Source organism: Sodiomyces alkalinus (genome assembly GCF_003711515.1).
Source record: "Sodiomyces alkalinus F11 unplaced genomic scaffold SODALscaffold_6, whole genome shotgun sequence".
In the NCBI taxonomy this organism is placed as follows: Eukaryota; Fungi; Ascomycota; class Sordariomycetes; order Glomerellales; family Plectosphaerellaceae; genus Sodiomyces; species Sodiomyces alkalinus.
In genome coordinates this window covers 2,308,813-2,331,890 of record NW_021167084.1, presented here as the reverse complement: position 1 = coordinate 2,331,890, position 23,078 = coordinate 2,308,813, and the positions used below count along the sequence as shown (strand labels likewise).

The following is a 23,078-nucleotide window of genomic DNA, read 5'->3' as shown; positions in this document are numbered from 1 at the left end:
CATCTCCTACCTACCTCATTAGTTCACGAGCTGGTCATATGGACCCCTGTCTCTGGACGAGATCACTAGCGCGGTGGCTGGGTTCGCTACGAGACTACTACGAGCACTAACTGTTTACAGTACCTTAGCCAGTTGCCAGTGGCCCCCCATGGTAGCCTCGACGCAACGCCCCCCCCCCAACCCGCATTTGGCACCCTGCGTCTTCGTCCTCTAGTGGAGTCATTCCTTGGGAACTAACAACTTCACCGTCTACGCTTTGTACTGCATCGGCATCGTGCTGCACGCCAGGCCGGCTGACGTCTCCCGGTTTCATGGGGCTGTCTGTGATGAGGCCATTGGGGTTCTTTTATATCGTGGAGTGGATGGACATCTTCACCTTTTACGGGGAGTTTTCTCCCTGAATGGACCAGTTGTCCAACCACCGAAACTCGAACTTTTGCCTGCTTCCAACCCATCATGACGGAACAACCGCAACCGCAACCCGAAGAGACACAGGCACCCAGCAGCATCGCCAGCAGAAAACGCGTGCGAGCTTCGGTCGCCTGTAATCACTGCCGTGCGAAGAGGTCCAAATGTGATGGTCTGCCTGGCCAACGGTCCTGCACACAATGCAAGCAGAGAGCGATTGAGTGCGAGATGCCAAGCAAGAAACGCAACCGGTATGCACTGATGGCTTTTTTTTTTTTTTTTTTTTTTCCTTCTCCTTTTTTTCTACTCGGAGACTGCGGGTTCCGTGGGTGCATAGAGGCCGTATTTGCTCACCATCTCAGGGGTCATTACAAACCCCAAGCAGAGGCTCTAATGAGAAGAGTTCAAATGCTTGAAGTCGCTCTAGCCGAGGGCCAAGCCACAGCATCATCGTTTTCGGCTTTGCAAGTGCCCGTTAGTCTTATGGACCGCACTTCCACCCAGTGGCTGCATCCGATGCCTGATTCGAATCCGTCCGTACTCTCGGAAGTCGTCGACGATTTCTCCTCCGCCGCTCTGTCCTGCCCTAGCGGCACCAGTCTGAGTCTGACTTTCGAGTCGCTCAACAGTGCAGAGGCCAGCGGCCCAAAGCCGACGGCCGCCCAACCTTCCCAACCTTCGGGTCACTCGTCTGGTACAAACGACAACTCGTCGTTCAAATGGGCAGCGTCGAATCCTCCGCCTCATCATTCTCCTCATTCGAATCCTCCTCCTCCTTCTTCGCTCATGCTCCGTCCGACATCTTCAGGGCAGGAATTGGACCCCCTCAACGTTCCTCCGCCAGTTGTCGACTACCTGCTTGGCCTCTTTTTCCACAAGTTCCAGCTCATGTTGAAATTCATATCGCAAAGAGAATTCATGGCCGGAATGGACCCCACGACCGGCGAAACCCCTCCGCCCCGCTCTCTTCTGCTCGCTGTTCTGGCTGGTGCCCTTCGGTACGCGACTCGGTCAGAGGTCATCACAGCATATATTCGGCCTGATGGCGAGAATGTACTAGCCACGGCCGCCAAGAAGGCGTTCGAATCCGAGGTGTACTCCCGAGACATCTCTACCGTTCAGACTCTCCTCATCCTTGCAGAGGTCGAAATCGACTCGGGCAATGAGATGTCTGGCTTCATCTATTCGTCCATGGCCTCCAAGCTTCTCTTCGAGCTCTCGCTCGACCTTGCATCGTGCTCGACTACCGAATTGACCGACGAGCAAATCGAGGTTCGCCACTGGCTGACGTGGATTGCATCCGTGCAAGATCAATACTGTAAGTGAAGTCAAAAGTCAAATACCGATAACCCGAGCGAGTTTCCAACATCATCTGATTAGAGCTCACTCTGCTTTTTTTAGGGGCCATATTACTACAACGACCCTTGACCATCAAGACACATGTTCTGGGCATGTCTCGGTTGGCTGCCGCCTTTGCTCGCTCCGCCGCCGTAATCTCTGCTGAGCCGTCGTTTGAGGCCCAGGTGCACGAGTCGCTCCTTGACCTGATGGAACTGGCGCGCGAAGTCACCGACGCCCTTTACGAATCCGGACCCCCTCGGCCGACGTCGAATATGTATGCGACCATCGACCAGCTGGACCACCGAATCAAAAACTGGTTCTCCCGACTCCCCGAGAGGATCGCGAGGGGTCCGTTCAGCAGTGGTGGAGGCGACAAATATTACTTCCTTCTCGTGCTTCATCTCCACCTCAGCGTCACCCAGATCGTCCTGCACCGACATCGCGCATTCCCTCCGAACATGTATGACTCGCCCGACTCGTATCCTGCGTCGGATTTCGCCGACGAAGAGGCATCGGGCAGATCTAGGTCTCGGGAGACGGTAGCCTCTGCTGCCGTCCAAATAGCAAAGATCTTCGAGATGCTTCGTCACCGAGAGGACATCCGGCAGCTGCAGTCAACCGGCCTGCAGTGGGCTACGCTGGCCGCCCAGGCCCTGACGAATCACCTCCAGACGCTACCCGCCAACGAGCTCGTCGAAGGCGTAGCCCATCTGCAGAGCCTGAACCGTACCCTGAAGCAGATGACCACAACCTTCGCGCCGGCGCGGGAAGCCTACAGATCCACCAGCGAGAGCATAGAGCTCATGCTACAGAGATTGGAGACCGGGGATACGGCCAAGGACGAGAGTGACCCGGGTCCGGCGCTGCCGTGGGCGGACTTTAATTTCATGCAAGATCAGACTGGGGAGAGTCTCCACGACGCCTCGGAAGTCCCGGGTTGTTTTGCGAGTTTTCAGGACGAGTTGGGGGCAGCCATAACGCAGAACCCGTTGACGCAAGCATCCGAAGACGCATCGGTATATTCTTGAGTTTTTTGCCGGAAATTATTGTCTACTGAAGGCTTTGGGAAGGAGGTTGCACGCTCAATAATGCCTATGCCTACCAGGAGCTATAATTCTGTCCTGGAATTGCGGCAGATCACGCTTTCATCGGGTGTGTTCTTGCTCACTCTACATGCGAATCACGCTTTTTTGCTATTGACCGTTATATCTTGGAATCCCGAAGGACATCTTTCGCCGCTGTCAACGCAGCCCGTGCACCATTCCCGGCAAACATAACGTCCCCTCCAACAAGAAAGTAGGAATACCCCAAGCGTTGCAACCTGGGCATCACGTCAGGCTGTGCCACGAAGATCCCGACCTTCACGCCCAGCTGCTGCCCGAGCTGGGCTATCTTCCCCAGCGCCTGAAGATAGGCCGCCTCTTCACCATGAGGCCCAGACAGTCCAAGAGACAGACGAAGATCAACCGGTCCGACGAAGATGCCACTGATCCCCGGCGTGCTCATGATCCCCTCCGCATTCTCCACCCCGGCGGCGGACTCGATCATCAATATCACCGAGACGTCCTTCGCCGTCTCCGCCGCATAGCCCGTCAGCGTCCCGTCGCCGGCGAGGTTGGCGTAGGGCGCGTAAAAGGGGCCGAAGCTGCGCTGACCCGCCGGCGGGTAGCGCGCGTGGGAGACGACGGCCTCGGCCTGCTCGCGCGACTGGATCATGGGCACGACGATGCCGTTCGCGCCGCTGTCGAGCGCCCACTTGACGTACTCGACGCCGGACGACGGCGTGCGCACGAAGGTGACGGTCTTGTTGCGCGAGGCCACCGACACGGCGTGGACCAGGGCGGTGGCGTCGGCGGGGGACAGGGGGGAGTGTTCCATGTCGATGAGGACCCAGTCGAAGCCGGCGCCGCCGAGGGTGTAGGCGAGGAGCGTGCTCGAGAGCATGAGGTATGAGCCCAGGAGGGGGGCCGAGGGCGAGGCGGATGCGAAGGTCGCCATTCTGTGTATTTCTCTTGAGTTGTAGATGAAACACGACGTCTCTGGCAGGAGTTTTGGTGTTGCTGCTTTGGATATCGACAGGTCGTGGCCGAGTTCTTCGGTGGGTTCGAACCCTTGTGATGATTGTCAGATGGGCTGCCCATGAATTGCCTTTACGCTTCAGGGGGATTTCGTCCGAGCGCAACTGGTAGGCTGGGGGGGATGGCGGAGGGGGAGCGGTTGGTTAGGCTGAACACGTCCCTCCACGCTAGGATAATCGGTTTCCGGGCCTCCCCGCTACCCCGCGGTTCTTCTTCAGGAGACCCGGACGTGGCGTAGAACCGGGCTTTCCTGAGCTCCGGTAGCAAGACCCTGCATTTGGGGAAGTCCGGGTGGAAGTGGTCTAGACCAACACAAGCTTTAGTGCTGTAGCTTAGACTCCCAGGGACTCGGTTGAAGAGGTCACGAGAGATGAAGCGTCCTCCGGGAAGCAGCAAGGAAAGCAAGGTCAAACATCAAAGCATCGGATCGTGAGCCTCCTGGCCTTGGAGCGCTTGTGTTGCGGTATAAGTGGCAAGCAGTGCCAATTCGGGAACCGAAGAGTATTTTGCCAAGTAAAGTTGGCATCTCTCGCTGTTCGCTGTTCTCGAAAAGAAACACATCACTAACATGGCAAGCCCGCAAGGATCCAGCAAGATGCGCGATGAAGAGAAGGTCGTCACCTCGTATCATGAGCGCCCCGTAGGCCTGGATACGGAGACTGGAGAGCTCCCGTCGGGCTACTTCAAATCGGCATCGTTCATCGGAACGATGTTTGCGGCGCAATCTGCCTGGGCCGCAGTAAGTTGGAAGAAGAAAACGCCCTCCCCCTTTTCCCTCCCCCAGTTCGCAGTTCGACGACGAAGACGAAGAGAAGAAGCTCACAGGACTTGCCAGGGCGTCGGATCTTTTGCTCTGGCAGCACCTCTCCTCGGCACCATCAACCAGGAGATCGGACCGAACCCCCAAATCGCCTGGGTCGCCCTCGCCTACACTCTCCCGCTGGCCGTCTTCCAGACGCTGGTGGGGCGGCTATCCGACCTCTTCGGGCGGCGCTACTTCTTCATCTTCGGCACCCTGCTCAGCCTCGTGGGCTGCATCGTCTGCTCCACCGCGAAAGACGTGCCCTCCCTCATCGGCGGCACCGTGCTGCTCGGCGTGGCCGCGGCGGCGCAGCTGTCGGTGACCTACGTGGTGGGCGAGCTGGTGCCGATGAAACACCGCTTCCTCGCCAACGCCTTCGTGTTCGTCGGCGTGGTTCCCTTCGTGGGCATCGGGCCGGCGATTTCGTACGCCTTTGTGCTGCGGACATCGGCCGGCTGGCGCGGGTGCTACTACCTCATCGCGGCCGTGAACGCCTTCTCCCTCGTCTGCTGGGTGTTGTTTTACTTCCCGCCCACCTTCCGCATGCTGCATGGGACGACGTCGAAGCGGCATGTGGCGAAGCGGTTTGACTATGTCGGCTTGGTCCTGTTCCTCGGCGGCTTTCTCATCCTCCTCCTGGGCATCTCTTGGGGCGGCGTCGTCTATCCCTGGCATTCACCCAACGTCATCGCCACCATTGCCGTCGGCGGCGCGGCGATGGTCGCCTTTGGCTTGTGGGAAGCGTTTGCCAAGCTGGAGGCGCCCATGATCCCGATACACCTCTTTCAGAACGGGGCTTGGGTCGCGCTGGTTTTTCTGTGCGCCCTTTCGGCCTCGGTGTACTACGCCTTTAGCATTGTGTGGCCGCAGATGGTCTTCGGGCTGTACACGGATGATCTGTATTATGGAGGCTGGCTTGCCTGTCTTGTCGGGGCCGGGACAAATATTGGGCAGATGCTGTCGTCTTTGGGACGCCATATTGGCAAGCAGAAATGGCAGTTGGTGTTTTCCATGATTGTGTCCACGGCAACACTTGGTGGTGAGTTTCCCCGGGTGTCCTCCCCTGCCCCCCCGTCCCCCCAGCCCCTTATTTTCCCGCGAAAAACCAACTCGAACCTCTATAGCCGCGGCATGTGTTACGACGACAAACAAAAACGTCGTGGCCGGCCTCATGACAGTCGGCTGCTTCTTCACCGGCTATCTCGACAGCATCGGTCTCGCCATGGTCGGCATCTGCATCCAAGACCAGCGCGACATCGGCTCGGCCGTGGGCATCGCCGGGACGGTCCGTGGCGGCGTCGCCACCATTGCCACGGCCATCTACTCCAGCATCCTGGCGAACGAACTGGCGAAGAACATCCCTGCCATGGTCGGCCCGGCGGCGGTCGAGTCGGGACTGCCGGAATCGTCGGTTCCGGCCTTCCTCGCCGGGATGTCCGGGGCGGGCGACTTGACGGCGGTGCCCGGGGTGAATGAGGCCATCGTCGCGGCGGGGAGGGATGCGTTCAACTGGGCGACGGTCCACGCGTACCGGATGGTGTTTTACTCGACCATTGCGTTCAGCGTGGTCTCTATCGTTTTGGCGTTTTTGTCGCCGAATGTGGACAAGCTCATGACGGAAAAGGTTGCGGCCACTCTGCATGGAGGGAACTTGAAGGGCGTTAAGGGGGAGGGGGAGAAGGAATGATGTGATTTTCCTTTTCCTCCTTTTCCTGTCACATGCAGCGAATGCTAGCAAGGGTATAGGGTTGCATAAGTTGATGGATTCCGTTTATTGTTTTCTCTTTTATTTCCGTCCTCTTCATGTCGATTTATTACTCTCCTGAATCTCCGAGAAGCGCTTCCAGATTTCCTCCGACACCTCCGTCGAAGGCTTGCCATCTCTGATCATATACCGGCAGTATCCCAATGTGGTGACGGCCCTGACCACCTTCACCTTGTCGCCCGTCTGGCCCTTGTCGACGAAGTTGTCCTCATCCGGCTCGATGACCTGTCGGTAGTAGGGGTCGTGGTACGCGGCGAGGTAGCCTTCCCACGATTCGACATACCAGTCGGCGGCTGCGTTGAAGTCGAGGCCTGCTGCGAAGGCGGGGTCCATGCCGGCGGTTATGAGGGTGCGAAGCTCGGCGGGGGTTTGATACTGGATGGCTTTGTTTTAATGTAATGTTCATGTTGCTTTTCCTCGCGCCCCATTCTCCATATGCCGGCTGAGACGTTACCTGGGTGTATTCCAGGACACCATGCTTCAGAGCCCAGGGTATGACGAGCGGGCCGTGAACATTGCCCCAGTGGTCATAGAACTGTTGTTCCGTGAGGTCGGGACGTTTCCTGAAGAAGGTGGTGATGCGGTAGATGATGGTCTTTTGTTGCGATATTGTGCTGGCCAGCCGCGAGATGACAGTATGTCAATATCACGAAAGAAAGCAACGATGGCCGTAAATATGACGATGTGTGAGGGAGAGAGAGAGGGGCCTCACGCTTTCCCCTATGAACAACCCTGTCTTTTATACTCCTGCTCACATGAAGGGAAGATAACCGCGCGCGGTGTCCCACGGCCGGTTGTTGTTTTCCCGAGGGGAAAATGAACGAAGAGACCCATCTACGGGAGCACTACGGTCTACCTTACATGTAGTTCTTAGTTCTCCCTCCACTGCCCACAGTATCCATAGATAGGTATTAGGGGTGATAGTGGCCCTTTATTATTAGCTCAACTCCTTTCGCGACGCCCTAAGAATCAGCTACTCCAGCCCCTCCCGCCCCGCAGCTGGAACTTCATCTGGGTGCGAGCAGATGGTGATGATCACAGGTATTGGTCGAGATGACCAGATAATTAGGTAGTGCAGCACATGACATTTGTCAATTGTTTCAAGAATTCACTTTATTATGGATGTGTTATATGTGGTTGGGGCGGGAAAAAGGGGGTAAACCCCCAGAGCAGTCCCGACGCGCCGTCGCGCCGTCGCGCTTGAGGCTTTACTTGATCAGAGAATGGCAATAGAATTCGCTGGACTGCCAATGCTTCCTACAAGAGCACGTTTCCTTAAAATTAGTATTCAGAACGTAAGAAGTCAAGGTCAATGCCATGTGGTTCATTGCCGCATCACATACCTCGAACAACGGCCGGTGAGCTCGACAGGAGAAAGGTGTATCTCTTTTCCGTCCGGCAGACCTCGCTCAACTTTTCCAGGTCGAACAGTTCGCCAATGGGCATGCCCCATAGGGGGAGCATGAAGGCGTGGAGCGACTCGGCTACGGGCCACTGTTAGCTACCATTACCATTACCTTACTCACTTTGAACTCAGGGGGGCAACAACGCAGACTCACCCAGCGACTTGGGTGGCCACATCTCGAAGCAGATCTGGTCCGACACGGCGGCCGCAAAGTAGTGGTCGTGCAAGAAATCCACCATTTGGGGCGTGGCATCGATGCCGGCGTACGTGTGGTCGAAAGCGCCCGGAAGAGCCGCCAGCTTCTCCCGCTCGGCGGTATCCAGGGACATGTACTTCTTCACCCAACCCGCGCGGATGAAGAGGATGTCGCCCGTCTGGAAGGTGATGCCTTGGCTCTTGGCGCATGCCTCGAGGTCTGCCCTCGTGATCGGATGGGTGGTGAAAGGGTCGTACGACTCTCCCGACCAGGTGTACATGTCGAGAAGGACACCTCGGCCGACTGAAGGAAGAGAGAGTCAGAGTCAGCCAGAAAGTGGGCGGGTGTACGGTGCGTCAAAAGGGGGCCATAATCCGGATGCCTTACCGATACCGGTCTCGCCCCATGCGCCTGCGCCGCAGCGAGGAGATACGAGGTTCCCCTTCTTATCTACTTGGTCAATCTCTTCACTCGTAAGCTACAGGATGTTAGCAATTTTGCTCTCGTCCGGGCGGAGTGCGCGGCGCAGCGGCAGCGCAGGATCGCAGACAGTCCTACCCCGTTGTAGAAGAGCTTTGTCTCGGGATGTGCCATCTAGCACGAGTTAGCATCACCCCTATCAGGTTGGTGAAAACTCTCTCTTCATGTTGTCTTAACGGGGGCTCCATGTCCCTTACATGACGGAACCCGTCCCACTGGCTGCTCGACTGGGGGTTCAGCTCGAACACTTCATCGTAAATCCCAGGTGCCATCTTGATGACCTTGTGGTGGAATGTTTCCCGCTTGAAAAGCGCCGGGCCGGGAATGTCGTATGGCAAGCTATCCACGTTGTCCAGATCAGCACCAGCGTGCGGGTTTTAGGGTAGGGGGGGCAACGATCAGGAGAAAGCAAGAAAAGGCTGGGGTTCACCTCAAGTTGATTACCTGTCCCGTCTTGACGCATTCTCCGACTGTCTTTAGAAGTCTTTCCTGCGTCAACAGGTTCAGACGGCCATGTTGGTCTTCTGGGCCCCAGAACCACGCAGCGCCGGGGGGCGCACCAGGGATAAATGGCAGCTCGGAGCGTTTAGGCAACGCAGAAGCGTCGGCGTTGGGATCGAATCTCATATTTACATGCAAACGATTCCTGAGAGAGAGGGAGAGACGGTTATGTGGTTGATTATTCGATTATGCCGTTGGATTCAAGTTGTATTCATGATTTTTATTATCTCAGATCTGGGCTCCGTTGCCCCCTCTTCTGTCTTCTGCTTCTCGCTCGGATGCTCTAAGCGCACACGACTCACTCACGCCTTCCGGCACTGGTCTCGAGCCTTGCGACGGGCCGGTCAGGAGACGAGTTGTATCTCACAGCGCCACATATCCGGGCTTGCGCACAACACGTCCCTCAGGGCCTAGGAGCCGGCGAGCAGGCTATTCATTATCCGCCCCGGCACGGACAATGGAGACCGACATCTTGACACACAAAGGTCCCGCCATTATCATAGAAAGCCACACTGGTTTTTCTTTCTTTCTTTTCTTTCTTTTTGCGCCTGTGTAGTACAGCCAGTCCGGAACGCAAAGATGGCGGCGGACTTTGGCATTGGACGGCGCCTTTGTTTGCATGGCAGACGCTTCATTGTTGTCAGGCGACGAATTACCCATGAAGCCCACTCCAGCATCCACGAGGACGGGATTCGGAATGTGTATATCCTAGATCGTGCGTCCTTTGTCTTGGACTACCCCGATTCTGGGGCAACATGCAGGTCGAGAGTATATTATGCCATTACTTCGATGGCTATGGAGGTCATCTCGACGGATTGAGAGGGCTGGGATGAATCCAATGACACCGATTTCCAAACTCCCACGCACCTAGATCGTGCATTCATTCAACTATCATAGCCCATCTTTACCGCCCAAGCCGTCATGTCGCAACTTGAATTAATCCCCCAGCACGATACCTTCGTGGCCGAGTGCCGCGGTGTGAATTGGAGCAAGCCAATCTCCAAGGAAGTCAAGGACCAAGTCCAGAAGGCCATGGACAAGGTTAGCCCGTCTCGATACGCCTGAACACATGCACTGGGCTCTCTTCATATTTGGAAGACTGACCACTGACGGAGAATGATAGTATGGCGTCTTGATCTTCCGCAACACTGGACTCGATGACAAGCGTCATATCGCCTTTGCTGCTCTCTTCGGAGAGCTCGACGACATGTCGCCGCATCTGAAGGTGGGCCGTAAGCTCCGTCTTCCTGATGTGGAGATGTTTGATGTTAGCAACATCGACCCGGACGACAACCTGATCACCACCAGCGATCCAGCACGAATTGCCATGATGAAGGTGAGTCCAGCCGCGCTCCTCGGCTCCTCGTTCCCAGTACCGTTTTTCTTTTTCTTTTTCTTTTTTCCTTCTTCTTTCGTTTCTTTCTTTCCTCTCTCTTGCCTCGAAAGCGCTTTGACTAACGAGGCTCAACTGGGACCAAAGGGCAACGCGCTGTGGCACTCCGATTTGGCGTTCAACTCGAGACGGTCGGGCTATTCCATTCTCCGAGGCCATCAGCTGCCTCCCAAGGGCACCGGCGGCGATACAGAGGTGAGCGAACAAATCGGACCGTCCGTGACCTGTGCTTGAGAAAAAGAAAAAGAAAAAAAAAAGAAAAAAGAAAAAAACTGACACGCCAAACCACAACACGTTCCCAGTTCCTGGATGCTCGACAGGCATACGACGACCTCCCCCAAGAAATGAAACAGAAAATCGATGGCCTCGTGGGCAACAACTCCATGTGGCACAACCGCAAGCTCGCGGCGCCCGACTACTACAAGGACCTCGAGCCGCTGGACTACCCCATGTCCAAGCACAAGATGGTGACCAACCACCCGGCCACGGGCCGCAAGATGCTCTTCACCCCGACCTACGTGCACCACATCGACGGCATGTCGTTCGAGGACTCGCAGGCGCTCGTCAAACAGCTCCTCGACCACGCGTCCCAGCCCAAGTACATCTGCCGCGTCGAGTGGCTGCAGGACGGCGACATGATCATGTGGGATAACACGGCCGTCATGCACCGCGCCGTCTACGACGGGAGCTACTTTGGCAAGTACCGCCGGGACATGAGGCGGACCACCAGCTTCGACATGGGACCCGAGGCGCATGGCTTGAACGACCCCAACAAGACTGTGAGGCAGGGGCTGAACCCGGTCTTGACGGATAAGATTGTTGAACCGGAGGTCAAGGTTCCGGCCATTAAGGCCTGAGGGTCGTGGTGTAGTTTGAGAGGACGATAGTTTACTTCAGCATAGCATACCGTATTTCTTTTGCGATAATCATCCATTCCGGGCCGATTCGTTCCAGATGTGATGCATTGGGCCGCATCACGACTGATGTAAGGAGCAGACAGTGAGAAGAAGTCTGGAGTTCATCTTTCCTGGGTACTTATTTCCTTACCCCCATGTTGATTAGGTAGTAAATATACTTAAGTCACGTGTAGATAAGATAATAAATTCTTAGCTTACGTTATGCTTCTGAAGCATCCCCAACTTTCCAAGCTTTCAAAGTCCATCCACACCTACCTCACCAACTCACCAACTTATTCAACATCATCGTGGCTGAATAGCCAGCTGGCTTTCTTTCTCACCGACCATGTCTGAATATCCAAAGTTCGATCCATCCCGCTTGACCAAATCTTTTGCAGCAGCGCAGTATTCCTCCGAATCGGAGGAAGAAGAAGACGACGACTTCACCATCCCCCAAGTAGACCCTTCCGCCGGCGATGACTTTAGAGACTCGAATCCCCGTAAACGTCGACGCGTCGGGAACGCCAAGGAGCGCGCCGCATTAGGAATATTCGCCTCCGATAGCGAAGATGACGGGCCCGGGAGGCGTTGGAAATCCAGGACTCTCCGCGGCAAGGGCATGAACTTTGTTTCCACCGGTTCCGCATCCAACGGCCAACCGGAAGAGGAGGCGAAGGAGTACTCAGACGAGGAGGGCGATGCAAATATCAATGCCGTCGACGGAGAAAGCGAATCAGACGAGGAGGACGAAGAAGACGAAGAAGAAGACCGGGGCGTAGGACTCGGTTTTCGGAGCACGCATGCTGCGCGTGCGGGCCAGGCCTTTGTAGCGGCGCAGAACAACGACAACAACAACACAGGTGGCGGCACTTCAGAATCCCAAACTACCCGACAACGGCCCTCGTTTCCGAAAACCAAGTTCGATGGCAAGAGCGCCCTCGGTCGAGGGTTCGTCCCTTCGTCAGCATACCAACCCGTCTTGAAAGAATCGGTCGACGACGACGATGCCTCCCCGAACCCCCAAGTCGCGCGGCCCAGCGCCTTCGCCCCCGCCAAGGGCAACAAGACAAAAATAAACCCCCAATCCTTTGGCGCTCGCATGATGGCCAAGATGGGCTACGTCGAAGGACGGGGCCTGGGCAAGGAAGGGCAGGGCCGCAACGTCATCATCGAAGCGCACCTACGTCCTCAGGGTGTCGGTCTCGGTGCCGTGCGAGAAAAGTCCGAGGCCGAGAAGAAAGAAGAGAAAAGGCAAGCGAGACTACGGGGCGAGACGGTCATCGACTCGGACGAGGAAGAGAAGCAGAGGAAGCGAGAGAGGAAGAAGAAAGCGGCCTCCGGTAGCGGGGCTACCAGCGGTACCGGCACTCCGTCGGCGCGGCACAAGACCACTTTCATGACGGCAGAGGAGCTCAGAAAGACGGCTCCCGGCCTACAAATTCCAGAGGCGTTCGCGCCCATCCTGGACATGACGGGGCCGGGCAACAAGCTCCTCACGTCTACGTCGGGCCTGCTGACTCCCACGTCGGGAGCCGTTCCCGAATCATCCGAGGTGGCGGAAGCACGGAAGCTCGCCAGGCGAGCACATGCCGACTTGGCGGCGTTTTCGGAAGAGTGGAGGAACCTGGAGGACAGGAAGAGCTGGATCGATCACGAGCTCCGCGAGCGCGAAAAGGAGGAGGCGGATCTGACGTCGGCGTTTGGCCAGCTCCAGCTCTTCGCCAACGTCGTCACCAACGAGCTGCCCCATGCTATCGAATGGTCCGACGTGATGCGCTGCCTCCAGCAGGCGCTCGAACATATTGTGTCGCCTAGCGCTGAGGTGGCGGACATTGCGGTGGCGGACATTGTGGTGGCGGCCATACATCCGTTTTTCCGCGATCCCGACTGGACCTTGCTAGAGGAGCCGGCGCGGTTCGCCACCGAGCTGAAGGACCTCCGCAGTCTTCTGATGAAGCCGGGCGAGGGCGATCACAATACCAATAATAACAACGGCGGCGCCGTCGGCAAGTGGGATCCCAGCACAAGCGGAGGGCTGAACAGCACGGACATCTACCGCCGCCATCACAAGGCGACCACGGCGTACGAAACGATGATGTACAAGCTCTGGTTCCCCAAGGCCATGACGGCGATCCGCGCGTGGGACGTGTTCGACCCGGGGGCGCTCCTGGCGGTGCTCGAGGCGTGGGACGACCTGCTGCCGGGGTTTGTGCGGGCGCAGTTCGTCGACGGCGTGGTGCGCAAGCTCGAGGCGGCGGTGGGCGAGTGGAACCCGCGCAAGAGCAAGACGAAGAACAACGACAACAACAAGCGGCACCAGCAGGGCCAGAGCCAGGGCCAGGGCCAGAGCCAGAGGCGGTTGCCGCACCTGTGGCTGTTCCCCTGGCTGCCCTACCTCCCGGCGTACCACCTCGAGCCCAAGGGCACGGGGCTCGTGGCGGACGTGCGGCGCAAGTTCGGGCAGCTCATCGACGTGTGGGAGTTTGAGCGCGGGGTGGTGCCCGGGTTGGAGCAGTGGCGCGACGTGCTGGGGACGCAGTGGCGGCCGCTCGTCATGGGACACGTGTTGCCTGGGATGGGCCGGTATCTGAAGGAGCATTTCCGGATCGACCCGAGCGACCAGGAGCCGTATCTACCCATCCTGACGGGGGCTCTGAAGTGGACGGGCGTGCTGGGGTCCAAGGTGCTGGCTGAGGTGATGGTGGCCGAGGTGTTCCCGCTGTGGCATGACAAGCTGAGCGAGTGGCTTGGACTGGAGGAGATGAACCTGGAGGAGGTATATGCGTGGTACGAGTGGTGGAGGGATCAGGTGTTCCCGAAGGAGGTTTCTGGGGCGACTTCGGTGAAGAGGGAGTTTGAGAAGGGGTCGATGACTATTGCGGCGGCGTTGGAGAATATGTGATAAGATGTTCTGTAGATGGGACTACTAGTCTCTACCTTGGTCTCGACAATAGAGATGACCCGATTGACAGATATAGTCTTTACGTCCCTCCTGCACGCTGCCCGCATCATTGCACCAGACGGCGCCGGTATCAGGAATCCGACTTGGAGGCCCCGGGTCCCTCACCGCCGACCGCCGGCTGAACGGGGCCGGGCCAGCATCGGGTCGGTTCGTAAGCGTATTACCTAATAAACGGTTTAAAATAGGGGGTTCTGATTAGTCATAGACGGAGTTGCCCTACTGTGTACCAGGGTACGTACCCGGTCTCTCGTCTCTTTTCTCTCTTCTCTCTTCACCGATGCTCTCACTCGCCTTTCCATCATTTATATTTTTATTCAAACCTCCAGAGTGTCTGGCCCGCCCGCGTGCGACGATAAACAATTTAAAATGCACCATCTACTACTCCCACGCCCACCGGCAGAAACGGAAGCCCGACGATGCAGCTTAATGAACGCCCCCGGGCGCGCGCCACGATACCGGAGAACGCACCCTCTGCGATGGAGGCGTACGAGAACGGCAGCGCGACGCGGCGAATGTCGACATTCATCAACAACAACATGCGCGCCGTTCGTCGCCTAATCGGCATACCGACCACGGCTCTAGGCGAAGGGCTAAGTTTCGAGCATCATGCGAGCGGGCAACGGACGAGGTGACGACCGTCTCCAGGCCCCTCCTCTCTCAGGGGAGACGACCCCCGACGCCGCCTTCGAGTCGGGGGTCTAGTCGATCGCCACGCGCGGCACAGGGAGATAAACTCGAGGACGTCAGGCCGCCGCACGCAATCGGTAGCGGAGGAACTCATGTCTTCCATGAAGCTGAACCGCAGGGCGAAGGCCATGTCAGACGGATCGTCAGCGCTGGGGCACCGGACACCTCCGTCCCCGGGAGAAGAAGAAGAAGCGGTGTTTCCACGTTTTGCCATGCGGTCCAAAACCAACACTGCGTCTTCTACGGGCAGTAACAACAACAGTACGGACTCGACAGCGGCTATCCGGGCCACGGCGAATGGGATAAATTTGCGATCGCGGGGGTCGGGATCTAGAGGAACGCCGTCGTCGCCGGCTTTGTCGCTGGATGCGAGTTTGAAACGGGCGACGAGCATGAGGGGCCGGACGATGGGACAACAACAACAACAACAACAGCAGCAGCATCATTTACAGGGCTCCCGGACCCGAGCGTCTAGCTCGACGAGCACATTGAGGTTGTTCAGGCTTAGGGAGCTTGTGGAGGGTCAGGGGCATGGGCTCGGCCTTCAGGGGGGGGAGTGACGGGATTCGAGGAAGGATCCCGCCGACGTTTTAAAGCACGGGGAATATTCTATGGACTGGACTCGGCGTTCTTTTGTACATGCACATAGATGGTTGTCAAGCGAGTATCACCATCACCATCACCACCCCCCTTTGGTGGAACGAATGAAATTTTTTCTACTTTTCACAACTTGACTCTCTTTCTGCCTTTGCCGCATGTCTTCCTTTATTCTGGACACAATAAATCTACAGTTCGTATCCTATAGATCATGAACGAGTGCGGCAACCTACCTCTAAACCCCGAGTCGAGTGAGCTGTTTCGGTGAAGAGGACGCAGTGTTTGGTCTTCACCTTGAGGTTTGTAAGCAGTTATATAAGCAAGGTTCAAGATGCAGCCATCTCACCTCACTCACCTACCTCACTCACCTTACTCCTGTCCCCCCCAACTCAACAAACATCAAACATCCCCCCAACTTCACGTCCAACTTTACCAACTTCGCCCGTTTCATCCCCAACGTTCATCTCTTCTCTCTATGAAAGATTCTGGCAACAGTCACACTTCCGCACTTTCCCAATGCCGAAAATATCTGATTTGTTGCCGCCATGCTCTCTCGTATAACTTCTGCAGTACTTCTAGTCCTCTATGTCGTCCTCTATCTGCCTGTAAGTCAATCAAGACAGGACGTCCGATTTTCCACTTGGGATTCATTCACCGTCTACGTGACAATAAAGCCTTTCATGTTTTTACCTAGACTCTGATCACCCCCCATCAAAAAGCCCATGCGCAACGCCTTGGCCCCAGATGGAGACCGGCCCTTCTCCCCCCTGTTTGGTTGTAACCCTACGGGGGACCAAAGTCCTTCCCGCCCAGTGGCAGGCAGAGGATTCAAGGATGCGAACGGGCACTACACTACTCATGGGGGAATCCTCCCGTCTAAATTTGGCAATGCATGCTCCTTAAGCAAGCTGTATCGGCTCGGCTGACCTTACAAAAACAACCAAAAAGTTCATCTACTGGCGACGACGGCCTTGCGGAGTAAAGACGTGATCAGCCTTCACCTCCTCGCCATAACCCCGTAACTTGAATCACGACATCTCACCTTTTCGACGGCAGCCGGCCCCCGACTCGCAAATCAGGAACACCCAGGTCGGTGCCGGCGCGTGCTCATCTTCCACTTTGCGTTAAAAAAAAAAAAAAAAAAAAGGACGGCATCTCCACAGATAGACACGACTGCCGGATCATGGTGGCAGTCAATCAAGATGACCCTGCCATCGCAACCACGGCCGACGTAGACGCGCATCATGACATACCCCAGCAACGGCAAATGCAACCCTCGCTCCTCGCGCGCCTCTACTATGCCACCAAGTTGTCGGCCCTCCAGCTCGCCTACCGCCAGGGCACCTGGCTCCAGAGCTGCAAGAGCTATTTAAGCCCGCGCGATACGCATCCCGACCTCGTCAAGACGTACGAGTGTCGCCCTCATCTGCCCGTCCGGTACATATATCCATACCCCTATAACGTACGACCACAAGATAAAGGAACCAGCTGACAGTCAGAGTCATCACCTCGCCAATACAACAGCATCTTTTTCGCACCGGGTTATGACGGCCGTCAACCCTCCGATCCCCTGCCGGTCCTCTTCACCATACATGGTGGTGGATTCGCCGTCGGCGAACCTGCAGACGACGACGCCTGGAACCACACCTTCGCGAACCGTAACGGCGTCCTCGTAGTCGGCCTCAATTATTCCAAGGCGCCCACGCACCCTTTCCCGACCGGCCTGCACGACGTCCACGCCCTGTTCCGCGCCGTCCTCGCAGATGCCGACCTCCCCATCGACAAGACCCGGACGGCAGTAGCGGGTTTCAGCGCCGGCGGGAACTTGGCACTCGGCCTCTCGCAGCTCGACGCTGCGGCGCGGCGGAAGGAGGGGGAACAGGACCCGTCGTCATCCTCGTGGCCTGGGCTACTACGCGCAGCGATACCCATCTACGCACCACTCGACCTCTCGATCCCCACGGCAGGGAAAGCGGCGCGCCGACGGTGGAAGCAGGACGTGGCGCAGCTGCGTGGAGGGATACGCGGCGCCGGTGTCGACCCCCTGCTCCTCATAGCCGACGCGTTCAACTGGGGGTACGTTCCCTATGGCACGGACCTGCGCGACCCGCTCGTCAGCCCGTTCTTCGCCGCGCGCGAGACGCTCCCTCAGCACGTGTGCGTCGTCGCGGCCGAGCTGGACTTTCTTGCGTGGGAGTCGTGGGCGTTTGCGAGCCGCCTGGCTGGGCGGCAGGTCGGTCCCGGGACCGTGGGTCGGGGAGAGTGCGGCGCACCGTCGGAGCTGGAGCTTGGGGACGAGCGGTTCGCCTGGACAGTGGAGGAGCGGAGTGCGGGAGAAGAAGAAGACGGTACGAGTAAGAAGAGCACGGGCGTAGGGTCGGTACGATGGTTGCTGGTGCCGGATGTGGTGCATAGCTTCGACTTGCACGACATGTCTACCGCGGTGTCGGACGGCGAGACGGTAAGGGATGGGAATGCCAAGGCCGTCAAGATGATTGACGAGCTGGGAACATGGTTGGGTCGGACGGTGTGGGGGCACGCCGACCGGTGACCGGTCTCCAGGGTCGTCACATCCGAAACCCCTGAGATTGGTTGCTTTTTCGATTTATCGTGGGTATTCGTAGTTGGCATGTCCATCTGATGAGCAGAAGTCCCCAAAATGGGCTGATAAAGCAGGGACAGGGGTTGGTTCATCCATTAATAACAGACCGGCATATGTAAGAGCCACTGATTAGAATAAAACCCACGAAGCCGAGGCCACTCTTTGGGTTTTGGCCGAAACCAGCCACGGGAGGTTGTAGACAGGAAGAGGCTAAAAAATAAAAAATAAAAATAGAAAAAACCCTTAACACATTGCGAAATACCAAACTCTCGACAAGTAGCAAGGCGAAGGGGCCGAATGTGTGAAAGGAACCCTCACCTGAGGTACACTGGCAAGCCGTCATCGTCATCGGGTCAATGGTCAATGATCGCTGCCGACCTCCATGTTGTCACGGAGGAGACAAGGGGAGACACACACCGCAGGAGGAGCACGTGCCGCCCCACTGCTTCATCTTTGGTTCCCGGCATTCGTTGAATTGAACGCAGTTTCGTCTTGGAAGAAGAGGTCGTAATAGAATTCCCGTGGGTCTCTCGAGATACTGCGGAGCACTGCGGTTCGCTTTTACAAAGCGACGATGGATTTTCTCCTTCCGCAAGAGCGGCTGTTGATTCCTTGTTCAAGATCCCATATCCCGCATGTCAGGGGGGGCCTGTTCTCTCCTTATGCTCGGCATTACATAGCTGGTGTCCGGACATCTCGCGATTCTGTTATGATGTGCGGTTTCATCTGGGGAATCACATAGTTCGACACATGTCCACAGAACAAGCGCGCAAAGGGTTGCAGAAGCGGTCGTCATCGCCAACATGGTCCGCCGTGCGGGCGGGTGTAGTTTGGGTTGCGCGGCATGGTCTTTCTCGATGCCACGTGCATCGCCGAGCTTGGGGAGATCGGGTCAGCCATGCGGGCCATGTCGAACCGAGTTGAACCCGGTTTATGTTGTGCCATGCTGTTGCATTGGAACAAGCGAACGAGGTAATCTTTGCGCTTTGTGCGTCCTTTCCAGGGGCTACCTGCACTATTGGGGCTACGTGCATGTATCTGGAGGGCTTGGGGTGCATTTTAACACCGATGGATGATCCTTCGGGATGGGGGTTTGGTTGGTTATATATCCTATCGTATTGGGGGGTGGTCTGCCGCTAGGTCGTAGTCTGGTGGAGGAGTGGAATCAAAGACTCCTGGAACGCAGAACCCTCGGGATTCTTTTGGGGCGAAGGGTCTGAAGCGTATTTTTGTAACTGGGCATTGAACACACCTGAACACACCTGAGCATGGAGCATTGTAGACTACCTTAACCATCGAAGAATGACGGATGTGCTGGTGTTAAACTGGATGGATGTCCGGATGATATATCTGTAAGAGAGACAAATAGGGGCAGTGGGGGCTTCGTGGGCGTGACTGATCGATGCTGTTGGGAGGGCGATAGTAGTAATTGTGTTGCGATTCTGGATGCAGAGAAGCTTGACGTTGGACGGGAGGGGAGGCCTTGAGGGAAAAAAAAAAGAAAAAAGAAGTCATGTCCATATGTCCTGCGCACTTAATTACTTCGTGTAACCTATAATTATACGCGGGATGGAAGGAACCGAGCCACACTGTGTGTTGAGGGATCATTAGTGGGGGACATTTTGTGGTTGGTACTTACATACACAGTATGAACACCTATAGATACTGTAGTCCTCCCTTCGTCTGGTGAAACGAAATTTTACTTCCAACCCGTCAGGTAGGAAGGTACGGAGTACTGCGCCTGCCTGGTCTGGTCTGGTAAGGTAAGGTAGGTAACTTAGGTACCTTGGGGAAAGTCTTCATTTCCCGGATCTTTTGTTCTCCTCCCTTTCCCTGACTGATTTCTTCTTCCTCCCCTTTCCTCCCTTTTCTCTGCCCTTGTACTGACGGATGTCCGGAACTCTGCGAATGCTCAACTCCTCCTCCCCACCGTTCGAATTTATCCATTTGACTGACCGGACCTCGATCCGTACGTTGTACGGCAGTTACCGCGCAAGATATAAGCTGCACCACTATATCCTGCGCCTGGATGCGTCTTCAAACCCCCCAATCCGAAGCCCGTCCGACCATCCATCGCGCTTCCACCAGATCCTTCAGAGCCTCTGAGCCAACCATTTCTGCTGACCGTTTTACGCCTCCTCTCTTCCGGGCGCCTCTCAGCCTACCTACCTCCCTAACCGGTACCCGCCAACCTGGAAGTTATCTTGTACTCCGTACAAATTATGACGACAGCCATGTGAGTATGAGCACCGTATTCGTCTGTTCGTCCCGGTCCCGAGCGGAGTAACTAATTACCTCGCCAACCCACCCCCAGATCAGGGACGCGCAGGCCACTGGGGCAGTGCGGCGGTGTCGGTGTGGTGTGGGGGGAGTGTAGGGCTGGTCGTTCCCCCATTTCCCCGTCACGACTCTGTCAGGTCACTGAGTACCTAGGTAAGGTAGGTAACTTCTTCCTTGCTCCAGGTACCCCTGGTATTGCATGGCTGTACCAAAGATACCTAAGGTACAGAACGATGAATCCCCTCATGTCTTGCAAGCCACCTTATGGATGCCAACTGACATGACACTCCAGCTCTCGAACCAGAGACGGGTACGGCAACGCACAGAAGGCACTATAACAACTCGTAAAAAAATAAAAAAAATTAGTAGACACACACCATAAGCAATAGAGTACACACCCGGGAACCATCGTACAGTGTCGTATAATTATATACTCTTATACCATATAAAAAGTCTATAACGATAGAATCGACTAATCAGCTATAAGGAAAAAGTTTTCACTACTATAACTATAACGCCACGGTTAGAGGTAATCTTATTTTTCCCTCTCCAGATAACTATAGGCTAGTAAGTTACCCCCCACCCACGGTTCCGCGCACTATAGATCCTTTAATTCTAGTATTAGGGCTCGACTCTACGGGTTTAGAAGGCTAAGATTTTAATTTTACGCGGGCGAAAAGTAAGTTTTAGTGGTTATACTATACTATATAGGGGAAAGTGTCGTAGCACGGTTCTAGATTAATACTAACGTGTATCGTGATAGGTTTACTATTAGAGTATATTAAAGAATAGTTATAAATAGCCCTATTTATATAAGAATAGAAGTAAGTATTCCCGTGGCACTATAAACGTATCCGAATAGTACTAATAGCCCTAACGTATTAATAGTCAGGAGCTGCCTCCGCTGCCGGATATATAGCTAAAGGGAATACTAGGTTCGCCGGAGTTAGACGCGTTTATCCTTGACCGTACGTTCCTGTACACGCTTCTATATAGCTAGCTACTAATGATTTAATATATAGTGTTATAAAAGAAGTGTGCTAGTACTGTCTTATAGTATGTTAGCGAGAATAATTCTATTATACGTGTTACTATATCGCTATACAATAATATACGCTAATATATATATAGATTTAATGTGGGATTAGTATACGCCGTAAGTACTAGAAGGGGGCCGCCGTTAAATTCCCCGATTTTAATATAACGTGCCCGTAAGCCCTTTCGGGCTTATTTACGTAGATATACGGCGATAAGCGATAAGGCAAGTATCGTTACGATAAATACGCGGCGAGAAAAGGCATGTTAACTTCATACGTAGTCCTAAAAGTCTTCGGTAAAAGGGGCTACGGTAATTATACGATTAGTGCGGGCTTATCTAGTTACTTTTTAGTTAGTAAGTTTATCTATAATGCTATACGATAACGTACTAATAGAACCAGATACGAACAAGAAGACGCCCTCGAATAAGCGTAAACGTGGCCCCGACGATACCCCCACCACTAAGACTAACACCGCCCTCACGATTAACCTAGAGGGTATCCCTAAACGCTATATTCGGCGCCTTAGAAAGGCGTTAATCGCGGCCGCGAAAGATAGTAAGTGATTATTAACGCTACACCCTAATATACGCCAGCGTACTAATATATATACTAGTGCCGTCGGATAAAGAGGAGCTTACTAAGGAGGAGTAGTAGGAGTTTTTTTTTTTTTTTGCTTTTTCGTATAGTAGCGGCCGGCTTTTCTTTACCGCTTTAATAATAATACCTTTTCTTCTTTTAATTTAAATTTTCATAATATAAAAACCGTAGATATATTATATATATAATATATATAAATATATATTAAAATAGAAATATATTATTTATATATATTATTTATATTTTATATTTATTTAATAAAGTATATAAAATATATAAGCCTAATTATTTAAAAGCTATATAACTCGTATATTTTAGAATATAAGGCTAGCTTTATAAGTAATAATATATTTTATATACTATTCTATCAATATATTAATTAGTAAACTAATTATACTTAATAGTAATAATTAGGCTTTACTTAGTTAGAATAACTAAAAAGTATCTATTACTAGTATAGCTATTATAGCAATTATAACTATAGCCTATAAAATTACTATCTATAATAAAGTCTAATTATTAAGCTATCTAATATATATAAGGACTATCTATAATACTAAGACTATAAAGAATAGGCTACGCTAATTACTCTTAAGATATATATATAGTTATATAAAAAATAGTATACTTTCCTATATACTATTTATAACTATTAAGGTAATAATATTAATTACTATTATATATAGATTATTATACTAAATAACTAATATCTTTACTTATAGATCATATACAAAGGCCCTATATTCTATAAGTATACTATCGTTATAATTAAAATAATACTATAATATATTAATAAGTAGAGTATTCTTTAGCTAAGATTTATAGTAAAAATAAGTCAATATAATAAAATTTAGACTATAAAGTCTTATATAGCAGTATACTATAAAGACTAAGTATCTTATATTTGATATAATATAAGTATAATATAATAAAACGAGTTAAAGTTAAGTGTTTTTAAATTAATTATATTATATAAAAGCCGTAAAGTAGCGTATAACGTAAAGGTAAAGAAGGTAAAGTTAATACCCGATAATCCTACTAATATTTA

The 23,078-nt window shown here is 53.9% G+C and overlaps 10 protein-coding genes across 10 annotated transcripts; 7 read left to right on the top strand and 3 right to left on the bottom strand.

Annotated features, from left to right (window-relative positions):
• Window positions 1-152: 152 nt before the first annotated feature.
• On the top strand, window positions 153-2,750 carry SODALDRAFT_185986 (hypothetical protein). Its single transcript, XM_028607093.1, has 4 exons — window positions 153-659; window positions 771-1,726; window positions 1,810-2,450; window positions 2,521-2,750. Exons 1-4 carry the CDS (start codon window positions 457-459, stop codon window positions 2,545-2,547), a joined length of 1,827 nt encoding a protein of 608 aa, XP_028466107.1. The 5' UTR covers window positions 153-456; the 3' UTR covers window positions 2,548-2,750.
• A 202-nt stretch (window positions 2,751-2,952) lies between these two features.
• SODALDRAFT_324681 (Phosphoenolpyruvate/pyruvate domain-containing protein) lies at window positions 2,953-3,747 on the bottom strand (the record flags this gene model as incomplete). Its single annotated transcript, XM_028609913.1, has 1 exon — window positions 2,953-3,747. The coding sequence occupies one exon, from the start codon at window positions 3,745-3,747 to the stop codon at window positions 2,953-2,955; it is 795 nt and encodes a 264-aa protein (XP_028466106.1).
• A 324-nt stretch (window positions 3,748-4,071) lies between these two features.
• Window positions 4,072-6,316, top strand: SODALDRAFT_400675 (MFS general substrate transporter; the record flags this gene model as incomplete). Its single annotated transcript, XM_028615324.1, has 3 exons — window positions 4,072-4,566; window positions 4,663-5,668; window positions 5,754-6,316. Exons 1-3 carry the CDS (start codon window positions 4,396-4,398, stop codon window positions 6,314-6,316), a joined length of 1,740 nt encoding a protein of 579 aa, XP_028466105.1. The 5' UTR covers window positions 4,072-4,395.
• A 1,200-nt stretch (window positions 6,317-7,516) lies between these two features.
• SODALDRAFT_400672 (hypothetical protein) lies at window positions 7,517-9,102 on the bottom strand (the record flags this gene model as incomplete). Its single annotated transcript, XM_028615323.1, has 7 exons — window positions 7,517-7,651; window positions 7,738-7,878; window positions 7,954-8,298; window positions 8,383-8,473; window positions 8,554-8,589; window positions 8,673-8,814; window positions 8,906-9,102. The coding sequence occupies 7 exons, from the start codon at window positions 9,100-9,102 to the stop codon at window positions 7,611-7,613; spliced, it is 993 nt and encodes a 330-aa protein (XP_028466104.1). The 3' UTR covers window positions 7,517-7,610.
• A 318-nt stretch (window positions 9,103-9,420) lies between these two features.
• SODALDRAFT_296890 (taurine catabolism dioxygenase) lies at window positions 9,421-11,323 on the top strand. The gene is made up of 4 exons (XM_028608810.1): window positions 9,421-10,017; window positions 10,100-10,312; window positions 10,457-10,564; window positions 10,672-11,323. The coding sequence occupies exons 1-4, from the start codon at window positions 9,898-9,900 to the stop codon at window positions 11,224-11,226; spliced, it is 996 nt and encodes a 331-aa protein (XP_028466103.1). The 5' UTR covers window positions 9,421-9,897; the 3' UTR covers window positions 11,227-11,323.
• A 211-nt stretch (window positions 11,324-11,534) lies between these two features.
• On the top strand, window positions 11,535-14,285 carry SODALDRAFT_334061 (TFP11-domain-containing protein). The gene has a single exon (XM_028612123.1). The coding sequence runs from the start codon at window positions 11,612-11,614 to the stop codon at window positions 14,165-14,167; it is 2,556 nt and encodes an 851-aa protein (XP_028466102.1). The 5' UTR covers window positions 11,535-11,611; the 3' UTR covers window positions 14,168-14,285.
• A 358-nt stretch (window positions 14,286-14,643) lies between these two features.
• Window positions 14,644-15,660, top strand: SODALDRAFT_351378 (hypothetical protein; the record flags this gene model as incomplete). Its single annotated transcript, XM_028613534.1, has 2 exons — window positions 14,644-14,821; window positions 14,873-15,660. 2 exons carry the CDS (start codon window positions 14,644-14,646, stop codon window positions 15,472-15,474), a joined length of 780 nt encoding a protein of 259 aa, XP_028466101.1. The 3' UTR covers window positions 15,475-15,660.
• A 987-nt stretch (window positions 15,661-16,647) lies between these two features.
• SODALDRAFT_334058 (alpha/beta hydrolase fold protein) lies at window positions 16,648-18,425 on the top strand. Its single transcript, XM_028612122.1, has 2 exons — window positions 16,648-16,948; window positions 17,036-18,425. Exons 1-2 carry the CDS (start codon window positions 16,779-16,781, stop codon window positions 18,060-18,062), a joined length of 1,197 nt encoding a protein of 398 aa, XP_028466100.1. The 5' UTR covers window positions 16,648-16,778; the 3' UTR covers window positions 18,063-18,425.
• On the bottom strand, window positions 18,117-19,734 carry SODALDRAFT_360647 (hypothetical protein; the record flags this gene model as incomplete). The annotated part of the gene is made up of 8 exons (XM_028614295.1): window positions 18,117-18,175; window positions 18,381-18,431; window positions 18,531-18,714; window positions 18,790-18,839; window positions 18,917-19,137; window positions 19,287-19,348; window positions 19,421-19,595; window positions 19,694-19,734. The coding sequence occupies 8 exons, from the start codon at window positions 19,732-19,734 to the stop codon at window positions 18,117-18,119; spliced, it is 843 nt and encodes a 280-aa protein (XP_028466099.1).
• Window positions 19,735-20,335: 601 nt separating this feature from the next.
• Window positions 20,336-22,084, top strand: SODALDRAFT_324674 (hypothetical protein; the record flags this gene model as incomplete). The annotated part of the gene is made up of 12 exons (XM_028609912.1): window positions 20,336-20,349; window positions 20,428-20,546; window positions 20,686-20,703; window positions 20,947-20,960; window positions 21,043-21,072; window positions 21,216-21,217; window positions 21,451-21,453; window positions 21,542-21,549; window positions 21,712-21,741; window positions 21,784-21,786; window positions 21,827-21,988; window positions 22,047-22,084. The coding sequence occupies 12 exons, from the start codon at window positions 20,336-20,338 to the stop codon at window positions 22,082-22,084; spliced, it is 441 nt and encodes a 146-aa protein (XP_028466098.1).
• Between the last annotated feature and the right edge of the window lie 994 nt (window positions 22,085-23,078).

What these genes read in the sequence shown, in the direction of transcription:
- SODALDRAFT_185986 (XM_028607093.1), top strand. Translation starts at nt 457, where the DNA reads ATGACGGAACAACCGCAACCGCAACCCGAAGAGACACAGGCACCCAGC. An exon ending in CCAAGCAAGAAACGCAACCG is followed by an intron (nt 660 to 770) that starts GTATGCACTGAT and finishes TCACCATCTCAG; the next exon opens with GGGTCATTACAAACCCCAAG. An exon ending in ATCCGTGCAAGATCAATACT is followed by an intron (nt 1,727 to 1,809) that starts GTAAGTGAAGTC and finishes TGCTTTTTTTAG; the next exon opens with GGGCCATATTACTACAACGA.
- SODALDRAFT_334058 (XM_028612122.1), top strand. Translation starts at nt 16,779, where the DNA reads ATGCAACCCTCGCTCCTCGCGCGCCTCTACTATGCCACCAAGTTGTCG. An exon ending in CGCCCTCATCTGCCCGTCCG is followed by an intron (nt 16,949 to 17,035) that starts GTACATATATCC and finishes CCAATACAACAG; the next exon opens with CATCTTTTTCGCACCGGGTT.
- SODALDRAFT_334061 (XM_028612123.1), top strand. Translation starts at nt 11,612, where the DNA reads ATGTCTGAATATCCAAAGTTCGATCCATCCCGCTTGACCAAATCTTTT.
- SODALDRAFT_296890 (XM_028608810.1), top strand. Translation starts at nt 9,898, where the DNA reads ATGTCGCAACTTGAATTAATCCCCCAGCACGATACCTTCGTGGCCGAG. An exon ending in CACGAATTGCCATGATGAAG is followed by an intron (nt 10,313 to 10,456) that starts GTGAGTCCAGCC and finishes CTGGGACCAAAG; the next exon opens with GGCAACGCGCTGTGGCACTC. An exon ending in GCACCGGCGGCGATACAGAG is followed by an intron (nt 10,565 to 10,671) that starts GTGAGCGAACAA and finishes ACACGTTCCCAG; the next exon opens with TTCCTGGATGCTCGACAGGC.